Source organism: Acartia tonsa, chromosome 11 (assembly GCF_053477335.1).
Source record: "Acartia tonsa isolate MP-2025a chromosome 11, ASM5347733v1, whole genome shotgun sequence".
NCBI classification, from domain to species: Eukaryota; Metazoa; Arthropoda; class Copepoda; order Calanoida; family Acartiidae; genus Acartia; species Acartia tonsa.
Genome location: NC_137270.1, coordinates 42,532,796 through 42,549,257, shown reverse-complemented (window position 1 = coordinate 42,549,257; position 16,462 = coordinate 42,532,796). Strand labels below are relative to the sequence as shown.

The following is a 16,462-nucleotide window of genomic DNA, read 5'->3' as shown; positions in this document are numbered from 1 at the left end:
TGTAGATTACAATTATTGGTTAAAATGTTTGGACACTCAACTTTCAGAACCAAAAAATCAAAATTTAATAAGTCCCCAAAGTTGTCAAGTCAATGAATAAGAAAAAGTTATTATAAGACTTTGGGGACTAAAGTAATAAACAGCCCAATGCCCCCTCCCTCCCAAACTACTATACTGCTTTTTCCAGAGAGAGTGAGAGGGGACAATGTGTTTAATAAAAAAGTCCCTAAAGTTTTATAAAAATGTTTTCTAATTCCTTGGCTTTTCAACTTTAGGGGGCTTTAGTTAATTTTGATTAGTTGTTTCATTGAGTTGAGTGTTCAAACGTTTCAACCAATAATTATGAAATGAAGTTCTGTAGGTTAAAAAAAACCCGCGAAAAATACACCAAAACCACATGAAGGAGTGGTTAGAGGTGAATTGTACATAAGAGTAAAGTTGCTTAAAATTTAAAAATATGAAATTGTTCTTTTGGTGTTGAAACTGTAAAATGAAGTTTGGTAGTAATTTTTTTTAAAAATCCGCGAAAAATACACCAAAACCACATGAAGGAGTGGTTAGAGGTTAATTGTACATAAAAGCAAAGTTGCTTAAAATTTAAAAATATGAAATTGTTCTTTTGGTGTTAAAACTGTAAAATAAAGTTTGGTGGTAATTTTAAAAAAATCCGCGAAAAATACACCAAAACCACATGAAGGAGTGGTCAGAAGTTAATTGTACATAAAAGCAAAGTTGCTTAAAATTTAAAAATATGAAATTGTTCTTTTGATGTTGAAACTGTAAAATGAAGTTTAGTAGTAATTGAAAAAAAAATCCGCGAAAATTCCCCCAAAACTGAGTATACACAAATAAGCAAACTTTTAGTTTTTGCATAGATAGACATTTCATGTTTTACAATTTTTTCTCTAAAACCCCTAGTTTTTGAGTTATTGAATTTTGAACCGTTTTGGCCAATTCTGGCCCACTGTGCAGCGGATATTAATCGGTTTCAAAGCTATACTGGAAATTAATCTACAGAACTTCTTCCAATCAACAAAGTCTATAATATATTTTCTCTGAAATTGTGCAACCACGAAAATGTGATCACAAATTTCAACTCACCTAGTGCCTTTTAAATTAGATGTACAATACTGATTTTTAAAATGTTATGGACTCGCATAATTATACTGAAGAACAAATGTAGATTTTGTATATGGAATTCCTACAGCTATCCAAAGTAGGATTGACCTACTATTAAGCTTTCTGTCTTATTCATTTAAAAATTTTGTTCTGCATATTATTGGTATTCATTAAGGAAATAATATTTTAAGTATAAATTCAGTTTTTTCTACATTTATGTTTTTCAGAATTATTATTCTTGATCCTTTAAAGCGCAATTGATATAGATATATTATATAATTAGATACTCCAGGTATAAGATAATTAAGCAAAGCAAGCGAAATAGTTAGTCTCACTGTCAAAGGATATACAAATAAGAATAAACTTTTAAATTTTTTTAATACTAATTTTGATATTTTCATGAAATAAACCTTAAAAAATCATTTTTTAACTCCTTTGCCGCTCTGACAAAGAACGATTATTTTGCTTTTTCATGATGCTTTCTACCTAATAATATTCAGACAAATCACCTGTAACAATGGCAATGAAGGCTGTCTGTGTACTCAAGGGAGAGAAGGTCAATGGAACCGTTTTCTTTGAACAGGTACAGCATAGATTATAGCAGGGCGGGAGGGCACATTAAGCTGTAAATTTTACTGGCACCCAAAGTTTTTTCAAATATACATCATTCTCTCATTCGTTGGCACACAAACTTTGGAGACATTCTAAAATCGTGATTGGTTAAATGAAACTTGTTATGATCAAACTTTCCAACCAATTATTTTTATCTACAAAAGTGGTAATTTTGTTGTAAAGTTACTGGGGTTGTAAATTAATTTTATTGTCCGTTGTCTTATCCCTTAAGAATTGTAAACATAGGTCATGTAATCAGTGCTGAGTGTTCATTTATATTGTGCAAATTGTCCTAAAAAATATATTTTTTTTTTACTGACCCCCCCTTATCTCTCAGTGGTTGGACACACACTTTCTGGATTTCAACATTTTCATGTTACAGGAAGGTGATGGACCCGTAGCTGTGTCTGGAGAATTGACTGGTCTCGATGATGGCCTCCATGGATTCCATGTTCATCAGGTGATATTTGCGTAGGTACCGGAGGAGATGTTGGTACCAGTTGAGACATAGGTACCAGAGGAGATGTTGGTACCAGTTGAGACATAGGTACCGGTGGAGATGTTGGTACCGGAGGAGATGTTGGTACCAGTTGAGACATAGGTACCGGAGGAGATGTTGGTACCAGTTGAGAGTGAGACATAGGTACCGGAGGAGATGTTGGTACCAGTTGAGACGTTGGTACCGGAGTTTGGTCACAGGTATGGGACAGACTTTACAGATTAATATGATAATGTAAATGACCAGCTACGTAGTCTAGATTTTGTTTACTAGGTTTCCTACATATAAGAAAGTTATAGCGTTTATTTGTCGGATTGTTAGATATTAGCTCAATATTATTGAATCTAATTCTACATTTACAATAACTTTAATTTTTTTTTTTTGTCAACATACAGTTAGTTTTGAGTTGTTGAATTTCATCGTATATAAAAGTATGTATATTGTATTATTGTATAATTTTCTTAATAAGTATTAAGAATAGGTATAATAGATATATTTTTATACATATATACGGTTCTTTGGAGAGTACCCGCTTCCCTAATATAGAAAATAAAATTTCTTGTACGAAGATTCCCTATTTCTGAGAAGCCAATCTGTTGAGCAGTTAGTCAAACACAACTATTTCTATCTATGATATAAAGATATGTTAACTTAACCAAATGGATTTATTATTACTTGGATCTTGATTATCTTGTACTCTAATAAACTGAAACTTGTAGCTGGATAAACTAACAATTTTTTTCTCATTCACTCCCTTTACCCCATCTGCCCCTCCTACTGGATGAGCGAACTGACCATTAAATAATGTCCGTATTGGCAACCTAAATTAACGACAATTTTCCCCCTGTTATAATATCCACGTATATATATACATTTTTAACTAACCTTTCTATTTAGTTTGGTGACAACACCAACGGTTGCACTTCTGCCGGACCCCACTTCAACCCTGACGGTTGTGAGCACGGAGCCCCGGAGAATGCCAAGGGTGAACGTCATGCTGGTGATCTCGGTAATGTCACTGCTGAAGGTGGTGTTGCTAAGGTGAGAGAACGTTTTTTATTCTAGTTTATCGCTGACCCCAAAATCCCCCCACCCCAATTATATGTAATATCAGGGGAAGGGGTAGTTTTTGTTTAATTATTACAGATTACTTTAGGTGAAGTAACGCGTATGTTACTGACAAAGAATCTTGTTACGCTGAACTGGAGAACACTCTATTATTATATTAAGGTTGACATCAAGGATGCCATGATATTGATCAGTCTAACTGGAGAACACTCTATTATTATATTAAGGTTGACATCAAGGATGCCATGATATTGATCAGTCTAACTGGAGAACACTCTATTATTATACTTAGGTTGACATCAAGGATGCCATGATCAGTCTAACTGGAGAACACTCTATTATTAATATTTAGGTTGACATCAAGGATGCCATGATCAGTCTGACTGGAGAACACTCTATTATTGGCAGGTAAGCTTATCCATATCATGTTCAACACACATTAGAGGGGACAATTGGCTGATCCCCAATGTTTTATAGAATTGTTTTCTTATTCGTTGGTTTAACAAATTTGTGGACCTTAGAGAATTTTGATTGGTTAGTTCATTAAGTCGAGTGATAAAATGTTTCAACTACTAATTTTAATCTACAGAAGGGGTAATTTGTGTATCATCATTGGGGATATATATAAATTTATCGGCCATTGTCTTATCCCTTTAGATCCCTGTGTTAATCATCAGGCGTGTCTCTCTATTTGACAATGCAGATCAGAGAATACGGCTACTCTGTTTCTCCATAAAGTCTATATCATGTTACTGCTAATAAAACCAAATTGAAATAAGATTTTATAACAAAACTACTCTAGAGTCACTCATATGCTGTCTATTTTTACATTGGCGGCCATTTTCTTTCCTTCTTTTACCCTTCAGTTATATGACTACCCCTTTTTTGTACCTATTTTTACCCTTTTCTTTAACTCTCTCATCTCCATCAACTAGAAATTTATTCACTTTCACAAAAACACTTTTTATTTGTTGTAATAAATAGTAGGGATGGCAATCCGTATCCGGAATCCGCCCAATTTTTTGGCCAATTTTGGAATCCGAATCCGGAATCCGTTTTTTAATTGCGGATTCCGGATTCTTATTTGGTAGGCAAAAATTAGCGTCTTGAGTATTTTCTTTCAACTCCTCCTCTTTGAAGGCAAAGATTTTCATCATTATATATAATATCTTTTAAAATCTGGTTCGATTCTCGGAAGTGAATTATAGAGAACACCAAAAAAATTGATTTTTAGGACATATGTAGCACTTAATTTTTAAATTTTTGTTAAAAAAATCCTTTTAAAATATTGCTAGAATCCGGAATCCGAATCCGGAATCCGCCAAAAATATGAATCCGCCACTTTTTTTGACGGATTCTTTAATTATCCGGAATCCGAATCCGGCCCAAAAATTCGACGGATTGCCATCACTAATAAATAGTTCTCCATACTCGAATTTTGTTGACTAATGGCGACTGCACCACTAGCATCTAGGTGCTCTCTTTTCCCTAAATTGGAGAACTCAACCGATTGGTGGTTAGCTAGGTCTCAAAGGACAAACAAAGCCTTATTACTTTACATAAGAATTCAATCTGGCCATTGGACTGGTTAGCGAGATCTTAATGGACAAACAAAAAGCCTCACTACTTTTGACTCTAATAAAAATACACTTTGTATAGGACCATGGTTATTCACGCTGATCAGGACGACCTCGGCAAGGGTGGCCATGAGCTTAGCAAGACTACAGGTAATAATACAGGCGGATTGTCTTGACCGGTGGATTTTTTTATTGTCATAATCTCATGTATATATATGGAGAAGATACCTATAAACATAGGATGTTAAAAAAAATTCCTAGGTTTAAGACTTTTTAACGAAATTTATATGAAACTGATTTTAGGAAACGCTGGTGCCCGTTCTGCCTGCGGAGTTATTGGCATCTCCAAGTAAGGTAAGATATTGTAGCTGCATGATTACCCTTACAGTAGTTTTATTTGTGGAAAGTTTGGACACTGCAAGATTGTACTAACTGTTCAGGATTTAAGTCCTCGAATGAGTTATCGTGCTTTTTAAAAATTGAAAACCAGTATAGTTTACAATTAATAAGTAGCTCTCACAGGGTTTCGGATCCGGATCTGCATATTTTTGAGTCCAAGGATCCGGATCCGCAAAAACATGCGGAAAAAATGGAAAAATCTACCTAAATTTATATAAAATCTCAGACATTCTCTTGATGAGAGCCAATCTTTAAGGTTTAGGTTCAGACTTGAAAATTAAAAGTATTTTTGACTTCGAATTAAAGAATAAAATTTTTTTGAAAAATTTGGTGATTTTATTTTTATTTTCAAGGATCCGGATCCGGATCCAGTAGGATCCGGATCCGCATACAATCAATGCGGATCCGAAACCCTGAGCTCTCATTAGATAGCGGGTCAAGTCATAATGTGTCTGAACGTGGAGCTTGATAGCCCTAGTGGCTAGACAAAAGTATCTCAGCCTACACCATGACTACCCAAACCCTAAGAAACTATGGCTAATCAATCAACAATTTACATCCTCTACCTAATTGGATAAGGCAACATGAAACTTGGTCCCTACAGGGAGGAAAGGAGATGACAATAGTGGATAAACAGAAATCTTTAGGGATAAGAAAATGAATACCTAATTCCAATGATTAATGTGTATCAAAATTACTGTTTTTATTGCTGATTAGATCTTTTAATGGAAAAGTTCAAATCAACCAATCAAGTCCCCAAAGCTTTAGTAGTCAACGATTGAGAGTGTACTGTACAACCAATTAAGAATATCCTTAGTCCGGCTAACGGTCAGATATCATATGATTCTACTTTGTAATTAGATATTTTTTTTGGTGATTGTATGAATCCTTATACTAAAGAAACAGGATGCCTGTGTGTTTGTGTGTCTGTACCGAAGGATCTCGCTAACCGCTGAACTGATCGGGTTCTCCTTAACAGGGTAGATTCTCATGGGTCCCGGGAAGGTTTATAACTATTTTGGGGGAGGGTACCACCATCCTCCCAAGAGATATCGCCCTTGGGAAAAAAAATTTAAACTAAACTTAAAAATGTGGGTAGCATTTCGCCTCCCCCTTCCAAAATTTTTTTTTATTATTTTTCTTTTAAAATCTAAAATAATAATTTGGGTTATCAAATTCGACTCTTCCTCCTTAAGTGCTCCTATAGGCCTCAAGGGGCGTAGCCGCTAGTTTTATAAAAAAAAAAGTACATGACATTTTATAATTAAATTCATATGAGGTAAATATTGTACCAATAAAAATATTAATAACCATATAAAAGTAAAGGATTGTCTGTAGAGGGCTGTAGGGACTTAGCCGCTAGCATATTATATTGTATTTAATCTTACATAATTTTGAAACTTTGTATGATAATATTTTTTATTTCAGAATGTCAGCACCCTGCGCTAAGCTGTAGTCATCACACACGAGCAAAATTTTTGGCGGCAAAATCAAATGCCGAGTAAACTATTCAACATCTCGGTGATTTAGCCCTTCATGTCAGAAGATACACAGAGATTAATTTTAGAATTTTCTTTTTGCATATTCTTTAAAAAATTCTAAAAAACATATCTCACTCCAAGTGTATTTTATGTATTTTGTTTTATTTTACCTCTGATGAAAATTGTATTGTTTACTTAAATATTTCATATAAAATTTTTTATAAATTAATATATATAATATGAAAAAGTCAATAATAAACTCATTCCCTGTAATTGTAACTGCATTTTTAAATAATAATAAATAACAATTTGTTATGTTTTAAAGGCCATATTAAGTTTTTATTTCAGATATAGACTATAAAGGTGGGGCTTAAAAATGACGAGATTTGCTCGCAAGTTGAAAGCAGTGGGTACAGTGCATAGAGAGCCAGAAGATGCAACACCGTGGTCACAACTTGTGGCTACAATACAACCAAGGTTTGTATACGGATAAATATGATCTTGAAAACTGGGGTTTCTTAAAGAGATGAGAAGGCCAATGTGTCACTTTGTAGCCGTGCCTAAAACACTAAGATACATAACCATAAATAGTTGTTACACAGTACACTGGGAATTGGAAAGGCAGTGAAGAAACGGCTGCGACACTCCTATTTTTTTATTTTACCACATGTCTAACATGTTGACTATAAATGGCGGGAGTGGTGGTTCTGCCAACGTTATTTCCAGTTCCACATTGTTGCCATCCTAAATTCCAGTACCTTAACTTATTTTTGGTCGAATTTCTTTGTTTTTTAGGACAGGTTACCTAAAGTGTTACATGCCCCTTCCCTCTTTATGATCTTTAAGCTTATTTAGACTTTTTAAAGCTTTTTGCCTGTATCAAAGGGGTAGTTTCACGAAAGGCATTTCTTTTGAACTTAATTTAGTGAACCGCATATTTTTTTCTGGTTAATTGTTTAAACTACATTTATATGGCATATATTTGAAAGAATTTCAATTTTCTACCACGTAGTTTTTAAAATATCAAGACTACGTGGTAGAAAATTTAAATTCTTTCAAATATATGCCATATAAATATAGGTAAACTCATTAACTAGCAAAAAATATGCCGTGCGGTTCACTAAATTAAGTTAAAATGCATTTCGTGAAACTACCCCTTTTGCGTATACTGGCCGTTTATCAGTGGCCTTATGGTCCTATGCTAATTTCAAGTTTACTAAATATTATATGGTTATTTGTTGTTAATTTAGAGATAAGTATATTTTAAAAGAAAGTTGACCAGAGAGAGAGGGGATAATAAGCTGTTTATTCCACTAGTCCCAAATTTCTTATCTTATTCGTTGGCTTATCAACTGTGGGGGACTTTAGTTAATTTAGATTGGTTGAATCATTAAGTTGAGTGTTCAAACGTAATTCTAATTTACTGAAGAGGTAATTTTGTGTAACATTATTGAAGAGATACATCAATTTATCGGCTATTGTCTTATCCCTTTAGATTTCTGAAATTTGACCCTAAAATCACCAAGAAAATTTAATTTCAGAAATTTTTCTGTTGAAGATGATGAAGATTTTGTTCAAGGTGGGTAATATTTTTTTTTTCTAGTATGTTTTGTTAGCCTGTGCTAACTAACAAAATTAGTTTTGATCTTATATTTTCTTATTTTAGTATTCGCAGATAGTTGTTTATATGATAAATAACTATAAACTTTCTTAAGGGATAGTTCCACGAAGGTCATCTAACGAACTAAGCTACATAGAAAATAAAAGGCTTTGGAGAAAGGGGGCAATTAACTGTGATTTTACTGTACATTCACTTCATGGAATAATCCTTTTTATAAAATGAAATATACTGGTATCATTAAAAGTATCTTATAAGTGCCCTTTTCTGAACCTCTATGTCAAAAATTCTATCGAAGGTGAGGTAATATTAGTTACCTAACCAAAATCTAAAATAAGAAACAAACACAAGAAACTTTCCCCCCCTTATTTTTCATTTAATCCAAAATAAGGAGGTTAGTTTTGTGTTCGACTAAGCGCTTTGAGGAAATCTGCCAAATTCCTTTACTTCTAAAGGACGAGACACTTTTGTACTTCTATTGAATGTAATGGTCCTTAGATCCAGTGAGCCGATTTTGAAAGCGGCTCACCTACTACAGATCTTTAAATCAAAATGGCAGTGGTGAGCCGGAAAACACTTTGGAAACACCAAACGGCTCACCACTGCTATTTTAATTTAATGATCCATTTCTTGATTTTTAGATGATAATCTTGAGGAAGATGATGCATCTGGTGATGAACAGGAACAGCAAACAAGTCTGGTCAGGCAGCTTGGTCCAGGTACAAATTATTTTTCCGACTATATCAGGAATCTTAAATTTATTTTAAAAATATGAGGTATAGGGAAGTTGAACTCTAACTCTTTTTTAAAATTTGGCCTATCTGGAGGCCTATCCAAAAAATCTTAAAACTTGGGAAAATTTACCTATCATATAAGAATGATTTTATCTCTAATAACCTATCCTCTCAATCCAAAGATAAAGCCTATACACAGTACACACTACACACGGTTTACGCAAATGTGTCAAAACTCCCCCCCCCCCCCTCTTAATTAGATATTTTGTAGGAGCAGGCGAGAATGTGGACTCTGAAAACGCCAATGAAGACAACTCTGATAATCTTGTTGATGAAAATGAAAAGGAAACTGAAACAGTAAAAGTTGATGTTCTAAAGAGAAAACATTCTGTTGCAGGTAATTAAAATAAATCAAAATTAGAAAGAAAAATACTAGAAATTAGCTGTGAGGGAGGGGACATTGGACTGTTAATAAAATTGGTTTCCAAAGTTTTGTGGCCTCATTAGCATATTCGTTGACACATACCTTTAAATCATTTTGATTGGTTGGTTAACTCTAGCAGTGAGCAAACTTTTTCAAACCAAATACCTCTATTTACAGAAGGGATAATTTTATTTACATCAATTTATCATCCCTGAAGATAATCCAGTCATAGAGTAGCTGTGCTAAAATAATCCTTTTACAGTAAAAGAGGACGACACAGAGAAGCCTAGCAAGAAAAAGAGAAAAAAGACGGAGAAATGTAAAATTTGTGGCTCTACTGAACATCTGAAAAGATTCTGTGAACAACTGTCTGAAGAAAGGAGAAAAGAATTGCAGGTTACATGATTGTTTTTGCATAATTGTTTTCTACACCACAAGCTAAATTAATAAGCAATAAAAATTTTCAGATTAGGAGCTTGGCTATTCTTTTTCAATGATTAAACTATAAAGGGGGGGAAAATGTGGTGACTCGTGCCACGACATACCAGCAATTTTATTTTGGGTGCTACTCCCTTAGTTTTAGAGATAATTGGATGAAATCTTTTGGGCTGGGTCAGTAATTACCCCAACTAGAGGTATCTTTCAAAAAAAACGGCGGCGGGACCGCCGCTCCCGCCGCCCGCCGCCGTTTTGGGGTAATTACTGACCCAGCCCAAAAGATTTCATCCAATTATCTCTAAAACTAAGGGAGTAGCACCCAAAATAAAATTGCTGGTATGTCGTAGCACGAGTCACCACATTTCCCCCTCCCCCCCCTTTTCATGTTATAAATCTTACAAGGTTTCGTGATTTTTTTAGTTTAATGTTTTTTTATGAAACTGCTGTATAGTTAATTTTTTCCAGATATCCATCCATACTTTTTGAGCTTCGCTTCTTATGGATGTTGTCATCCTTTTGTTGATTTACGATGTTCTATTTTTAATTATTAACGATGTATCCTTTTTTAGGACACATACAATGCAAAGACGGCAGCGGTAAAATCAAAGGAAAAGAAACCACTCACAGCCCTTGAAAAATTAGCATGTGGAGAAAAACCAAAATCTGAAGAAATAGAAACAAAAAATGTTAAGCAAAAAGAGAAAAACAAAAATAAAAACAACAAGAAAGAGAAGTCAAAAAATTTGGACAATGAAAAGCCAAAACAATTTGACAATGAAAGACAACTTACAGCCCTCCAAAAATTAGCTTATGGGGAAAACCCAAAAAATGAGGAAGTAGAAACAGAAAATTTTATGCAAAAAAATAAAAACAACAACAAAGAGAAGCCTAGAAATTTTGCTTATGAGGAAAATCCAAATTTGATGCAAATAGGAGGAAAAAATAAAGAATACAACAAGCCTAGAAATTTTGACAATGAAAGACCTAGAAATTTGGACAACAGGAACAAATACAACCAGAGGAGGGACGATGTTGTAAGAGATTTATGTGGCGCTGAGGTGAAGGAGGGAGAAGCTTTGTTTCAGGGTTTCAGGGATGTATATGGTTCTTTACAACAGGTTTCTTTCGGGGAGGGAGGGGACATTGGGCTGTTTATAACACTAGTCCCCAAAGTTTTATAATAATGTTTTCTTATTCGTTGACTCTTCAACTTTGTGGACTATTATTGAATTTAGGTTTATAGGTTATTAAGTTGAATGTCCATACCCTTCAACCACTAATCGCAATCTACAGAAGGAGTTGTATCAACTCATCATTGGGGAAGTACATCCATTTATCGGCCATTGTCTTAGATCCTTGGGTTTCTTTACAATCAAATCTTTTCTTAATTACCTAGAAAAATGTAGTTTTTGAAAAAATACCTATATTACTTGGATGTTGCACTAGATTTTCTTCTAGTCTTATAAAGTGATACTCGCTGCTGGTTAAATAACGATACCCCCCCCCCCCCGTTACCCCATCACCCCCTAATGAACGAACGAACTGACCATTAAATGAATACCATATTAGCAAGCTAAATTGGCGGCAAATTTTTCCCTGTCAATATATCCATTTTTTGAAACTAATATGAAACTACATGGTAAAATAATTTAAATCTTTGGTTATTCAGAATTTGGAAATTATTATTTTTTTCTTCATGTAACCATGAACTTTCTTCTAGACAGAATGTTGATCATTTGTGTATTTTTTTTATAAACCAAATACATCTCTGTAACTAGAGTAACAAAAGATGATAGAGACAAGTTATTAAAGTTAGCTAAAGATTTGAAGTCTAAAGGAAAGTTTTTTTTCATTTATTAAATTTAAAATTTAATTTATAATGGCTTTCTATAGCCACCTATTTTTAGTATGGCCTGACAGCGGATTTAGTATAAAAGAAGGGTTTTTAATTCTGCACGGGATCCCATGCTAAAAGGAGGGGAAGGGGGGAATAAGAAATATTTGGGAGGGGGTGAACATTTTTTGCTGCTGGTAAAAAATAAATGAATAGTAAAAAATGCGGCAAGGCTGCAAAGTGTGAAACTGTTTTGATGGCAGAATAATTTTCGGCTGTCGGCCGCCATTTTTGATTCTAAAAATGCGGCTAGGGCTTGCAAGCAAATGTGCAACTATGATTATATTTACTATGGACTACGCAAATATGTAACTTTAAGAAGAAAAAAACTATTTTGGACAGGATTAACTAAAGACGAATTGGCTGAAGTATTGAAACGAGAACGTAGGATTGCAGAACACAGACTAGCCAGGAATGTTTAGATTTTCACTCAATTTTACCCTGAAATAAATACCCACCTTAGGAAAAACAACGATTTTTGACAGATTTTCAATTATTGTGACGAGATAATATTAGGGATTTCAAAAGTTTTTTTTTTGTGTGGGAGGGGGGGGGGGCTTGCTAATCTAGTATACTTTCTAAAAATTTGAGAGGGTGGGGGGGGGGGGGGAATGAGGGATTCAAAAGTCTATGCCCCATGCAAAAGAATTGAGTAAAACCTAACCCAATGTATTCATACAGATTCAACAAGTTGACCTGTTTCAAATGCAAGAAAGCAGGCCATACCATCGCCTGCTGCCCGGAAGCTGGCGATAGATCCTTGTAAGTATTCCAGTTTTGTCAGAAATCATTAGGGATTAGAGAATAGATGATAATTTGTACACTCCAAAGTTGTAGATTAATATTATTAGTTGAAAAGTTTAAACACTTCTTGTTTAAACTAAACAATCTAGATATACACTAGTAAAAGTACAGGGGTGTATATTCTACATGGGATCCCCGGCTCAGGGGGGGGGGGGGGAAATAAAAAATATGTGGTTGGAGGGGGAAAAAATGTAAAAATTAAGAAAACTGAAAACATTTTTTCCATTTCCCCCCCTCCTTGGTGAAAAAAAACTAAAAAAATGTGTGGTAGGAGGGATAAAATAAATAAAATAGAGTTCTTTAAATATTTTTCCATTTTCCCCCCTACTTGGTGAGAAAAAACTAGGGAGGGAAAAAAATAAAAAAAATTCATAGCCGGGGAAAAAAAAAAATCTTGTGCAGAATATACACCCCTGTAAAAGTACCCAAAAGTTTTAAAGCCAACAAATGCAAAGAAAAAGATCTAAAAAGATAAGACAATGGCCGATTAATGTTGATCATCCACAAAGATGATGATACACAAATTACCCCTTCTGTAGATTACAATTAATGGTTGATACATTTGGACACTCAATTTAATGAAGCAAAAAATTAAAAGTCCCCAAAATTGTTAAGCCGGCCAATAAGAAAGCTTTAATTTTAAACTTTTTGACTTTTGTTAGGGTTGGCAATCCGAATCCGGAATCCACCCAATTTTTAGCCAATTTTGGAATCCGAATCCGGAATCCGTTTTTTAATAGCGGATTCGGATTCTTGATTTGTAGGCTAAAATTAGCGTCTTAAGTTTTTTCTTTCAACTCTGCCTTTTTGAAGGCAAAGGTTATCATCATTATGTATAATATCTTTTGAAATCTGGTTCGATTCTCGGTATTGAATTATTGAGAACACCAAGACATTATTTTTTATTACATATGAAGACAGGGATGTATAATATATTCTGCACAAGATGCATTTTTTTTCCACTGCTGTAAAATTTTAAATTTTTTTCACCTCCTTGTTTTTTCCAGCAAGGAAGGGATAAAATGGAAAAATATTTTTAAAACTCTTTATTTTATTTATATTATCCCCCTCCCACATCTTCTTTTAGTTTTTTTTCACCAAAGAGTGGGGCAAAATGGAATAAAATGTTTCCAGTTCCCTTAATTTTAACATTTTTTCCACCTAAACCACATATTTCTTTATCCCCCCCCCCCCTTTGCTGGCTCAAATTTGCAGAATATGCACCCCTGCCAGGAGAAAAAACCGTACCGTACCACCTCCCTCCCTTTATTATTCATTTTTTTGTTTTAGAGCCCCGGATTCTGGAGTTTGTTTCAAATGTGGTTCATTAGATCATACGTCAAAATCATGCACTTTAAAAGCCAAAGGAATGTTTGTTGTTATGTCATTATTTTTAAACAGAGGGGGGGGGGGAATCTAATTATATGTCACGTAAAACAAAGTGTTTTGTTCATTTAGTAACATCCTGTAAACCTCCTTATAAACAGGTAGATAGTAGGCAGATAGTCTAAAATTAATACAAAACTCCCCTCTTCTAAGGGGGGAGGCGGATGTGCCACTTTTTAAAAACCAAAAACCTTATTTTTAATTTGTTCATAAATAATGGAAGGGTTATTGTTGTTCAACCAGGTATTTGGAGGGATAATGCCACAAATAATTAAACAACATACTAAACTGGTAGATGGAGATGCCTACAACTTTGCAACCTGTTTCATCTGTAAACAAGTCGGTCACCTGTCCAAAGCCTGTCCTGATAATCCAAAAGGACTTTATCCACAGGAAATTATATACATTATCTTTAACAATAGATTTATTATCCTAGATGGTCAGACATGTTAATTTGCCTTTTTTATAGGATTTTTGTTTTTTTAGCCACGTACATATTATTTTATTTTTTATACTTTAATATGTACTCCTTCAAACCAATAGTGTTGTGGGATTGTACCGAACGACACTTTATTCCTATTGGTCAATGTAAGAGATTGGTCATCTAGGCTTACTGTATTTATTATTGATATGTCAAGAAGAATGAAAATGGATTTATTATTACTTAGAATATCGTGTACTCTAATTAAGTGAAACTTGTAGCTGGTTCCACCCCCTTTACTCCATCCCCCCCTTCTGTATGAACGATCTGACCAAGAAGTGATGTTCATATTAGCAACCTAAATTGACGAAATTGTCATAATATATTCTAAATCTATTGGAATTACTAATGTATGTAACTATAGGGAGGTGGTTGTTTTTACTGTGGTAGTGTGGAACACTTCGCAAAAGATTGTCATATAAAGATACAAAAGGTATGTACCTATATTGTATAATGATATTTTCATTATGGCTTCGAAACCGACTAATATCCACTTGATGAGATCTAGTTATCAACCTTTGGACCCTTGAGGGTTACAAAACTGGTTTTAATCTTAAATATTTCATTTTAATATCCGCGGAAAGCTGTCTATAATACGATGCGATAAAATAAACTGTTCTCATCTTATAAACGTTAACGGTTAATATTCCCAGGATAGGAAAAATTGTAATGCAAAATTATTTGTAAAAATTACTGTGTTCTCAGCCTTGAAAGGCCGAAGGGAAGAAATCATGAATTTTTATTTTCATTTAAATAAAGCAGGGTGTCGGAGCCGTATAATTTTGATGCGGCTCCGGCTCCGCGGAGCCGTATTTTGAAATATTTAGAAATACGGCTCCAGCTCCGGCTCCTACTTTAAAATTAATATATCAAATTTTTTTATTATTGAATTTGATAAAATAAAATAAATACCTAATATAAAATATTTTGCTTTTATTTGATTAAAGCTATATAAAAGTAGAAGGATGTGTGTCTATTTGTTAAGTAACAATAGTTTTTCAGTTTATTATATGGAAATATACCGTTGCCAAATTATAATATTACTTTAAAAAATCATTTTTAACTAATCCGGATCCGGAGCCGTTTTTAACGAAAAATACGGCTCCGGATCTGGCTACACCAAAAATGTTGCTGCTCCCGGCTCCGGCTCCAGAACACTGAAATGAAGAGTTATCCATACATACTTTTCAATATAGGTCATAACCGGTTTTAATCGGATTCAGAGCCACGTTTGAAAAGTATGCTATGAACCTTACATAATTTAATTAAGAATTTGAAAAATATTTAAGGAATAACCCATCACTAGTTTTAATCTACGCAAAGGATATTTTTTTATAAATGATAATTTTGGGGCTACTTTAACTTATAATCCATTGTCTTATCCATGAAGTTCTGTCTAAACTTTTATTTTTTAGGATATAAGAAGAGCCGTTCTTGGAGGAATGATACAGGATGATAACATCGAGGATGAACAGCCAAGATTCAACGTATTCAAAGCAAAACATGAGAAACCAGCGAAAAAAGTTCCAAAAGTTGTCAAATTTTAATAGATTTTCTCATTTTTTTCCTTGTTGCTTACCTAGTTGATATGCTTTTAATATTGTGTCATAAAACTTTGTTATAATTCTTTTTAACGATTTCTTAAGCCAAGTACCTATCTAATACATTAAGAAATCAGAAACCCCAAAAAGATAATGTATAATATCCTAAAAGTAAGTAAAAGTTATGAAGCCAAAAAAATGCCAGGTACCGATTTAATGCCATCAATGAAGTGCTTAGTTTGAATTTACAATTTCTTTCAGAGTAGGTAATTAAAAATAATACTTATTGGTTTATATGATCTTTAAGAATTTACTATATTTCTTAATGGTCTATTTATTCGGCTTACAAGAGTTTTACGATATTTATAAGCATAATCGCCAACTGTG

The 16,462-nt window shown here is 33.9% G+C and overlaps 2 protein-coding genes across 2 annotated transcripts; both read left to right on the top strand.

Moving 5' to 3' along the window:
- The first annotated feature begins 974 nt into the window (after positions 1-974).
- On the top strand, positions 975-7,104 carry Sod1 (Superoxide dismutase 1). Its single transcript, XM_080177454.1, has 8 exons — positions 975-1,179; positions 1,347-1,702; positions 2,114-2,191; positions 3,128-3,271; positions 3,651-3,706; positions 4,958-5,025; positions 5,179-5,229; positions 6,703-7,104. Exons 2-7 carry the CDS (start codon positions 1,637-1,639, stop codon positions 5,226-5,228), a joined length of 462 nt encoding a protein of 153 aa, XP_080033580.1. The 5' UTR covers positions 975-1,179; positions 1,347-1,636; the 3' UTR covers position 5,229; positions 6,703-7,104.
- Positions 7,099-16,340, top strand: LOC145332455 (uncharacterized). The gene is made up of 13 exons (XM_080177445.1): positions 7,099-7,232; positions 8,297-8,334; positions 9,015-9,092; positions 9,379-9,504; positions 9,794-9,927; positions 10,539-11,062; positions 11,748-11,808; positions 12,208-12,275; positions 12,545-12,625; positions 13,958-14,034; positions 14,349-14,447; positions 14,900-14,967; positions 15,950-16,340. Exons 1-13 carry the CDS (start codon positions 7,132-7,134, stop codon positions 16,079-16,081), a joined length of 1,587 nt encoding a protein of 528 aa, XP_080033571.1. The 5' UTR covers positions 7,099-7,131; the 3' UTR covers positions 16,082-16,340.
- Positions 16,341-16,462: the final 122 nt, after the last annotated feature.

Coding starts and splice junctions, on each gene's coding strand:
- Sod1 (XM_080177454.1), top strand. CDS start 1,637: ATGGCAATGAAGGCTGTCTGTGTACTCAAGGGAGAGAAGGTCAATGGA. Junction 2,192..3,127: donor ATGGATTCCATGTTCATCAG/GTGATATTTGCG, acceptor CTTTCTATTTAG/TTTGGTGACAACACCAACGG. Junction 3,707..4,957: donor GAACACTCTATTATTGGCAG/GTAAGCTTATCC, acceptor CACTTTGTATAG/GACCATGGTTATTCACGCTG.
- LOC145332455 (XM_080177445.1), top strand. CDS start 7,132: ATGACGAGATTTGCTCGCAAGTTGAAAGCAGTGGGTACAGTGCATAGA. Junction 9,505..9,793: donor GAGAAAACATTCTGTTGCAG/GTAATTAAAATA, acceptor ATCCTTTTACAG/TAAAAGAGGACGACACAGAG. Junction 14,448..14,899: donor AAAAGGACTTTATCCACAGG/AAATTATATACA, acceptor TGTAACTATAGG/GAGGTGGTTGTTTTTACTGT.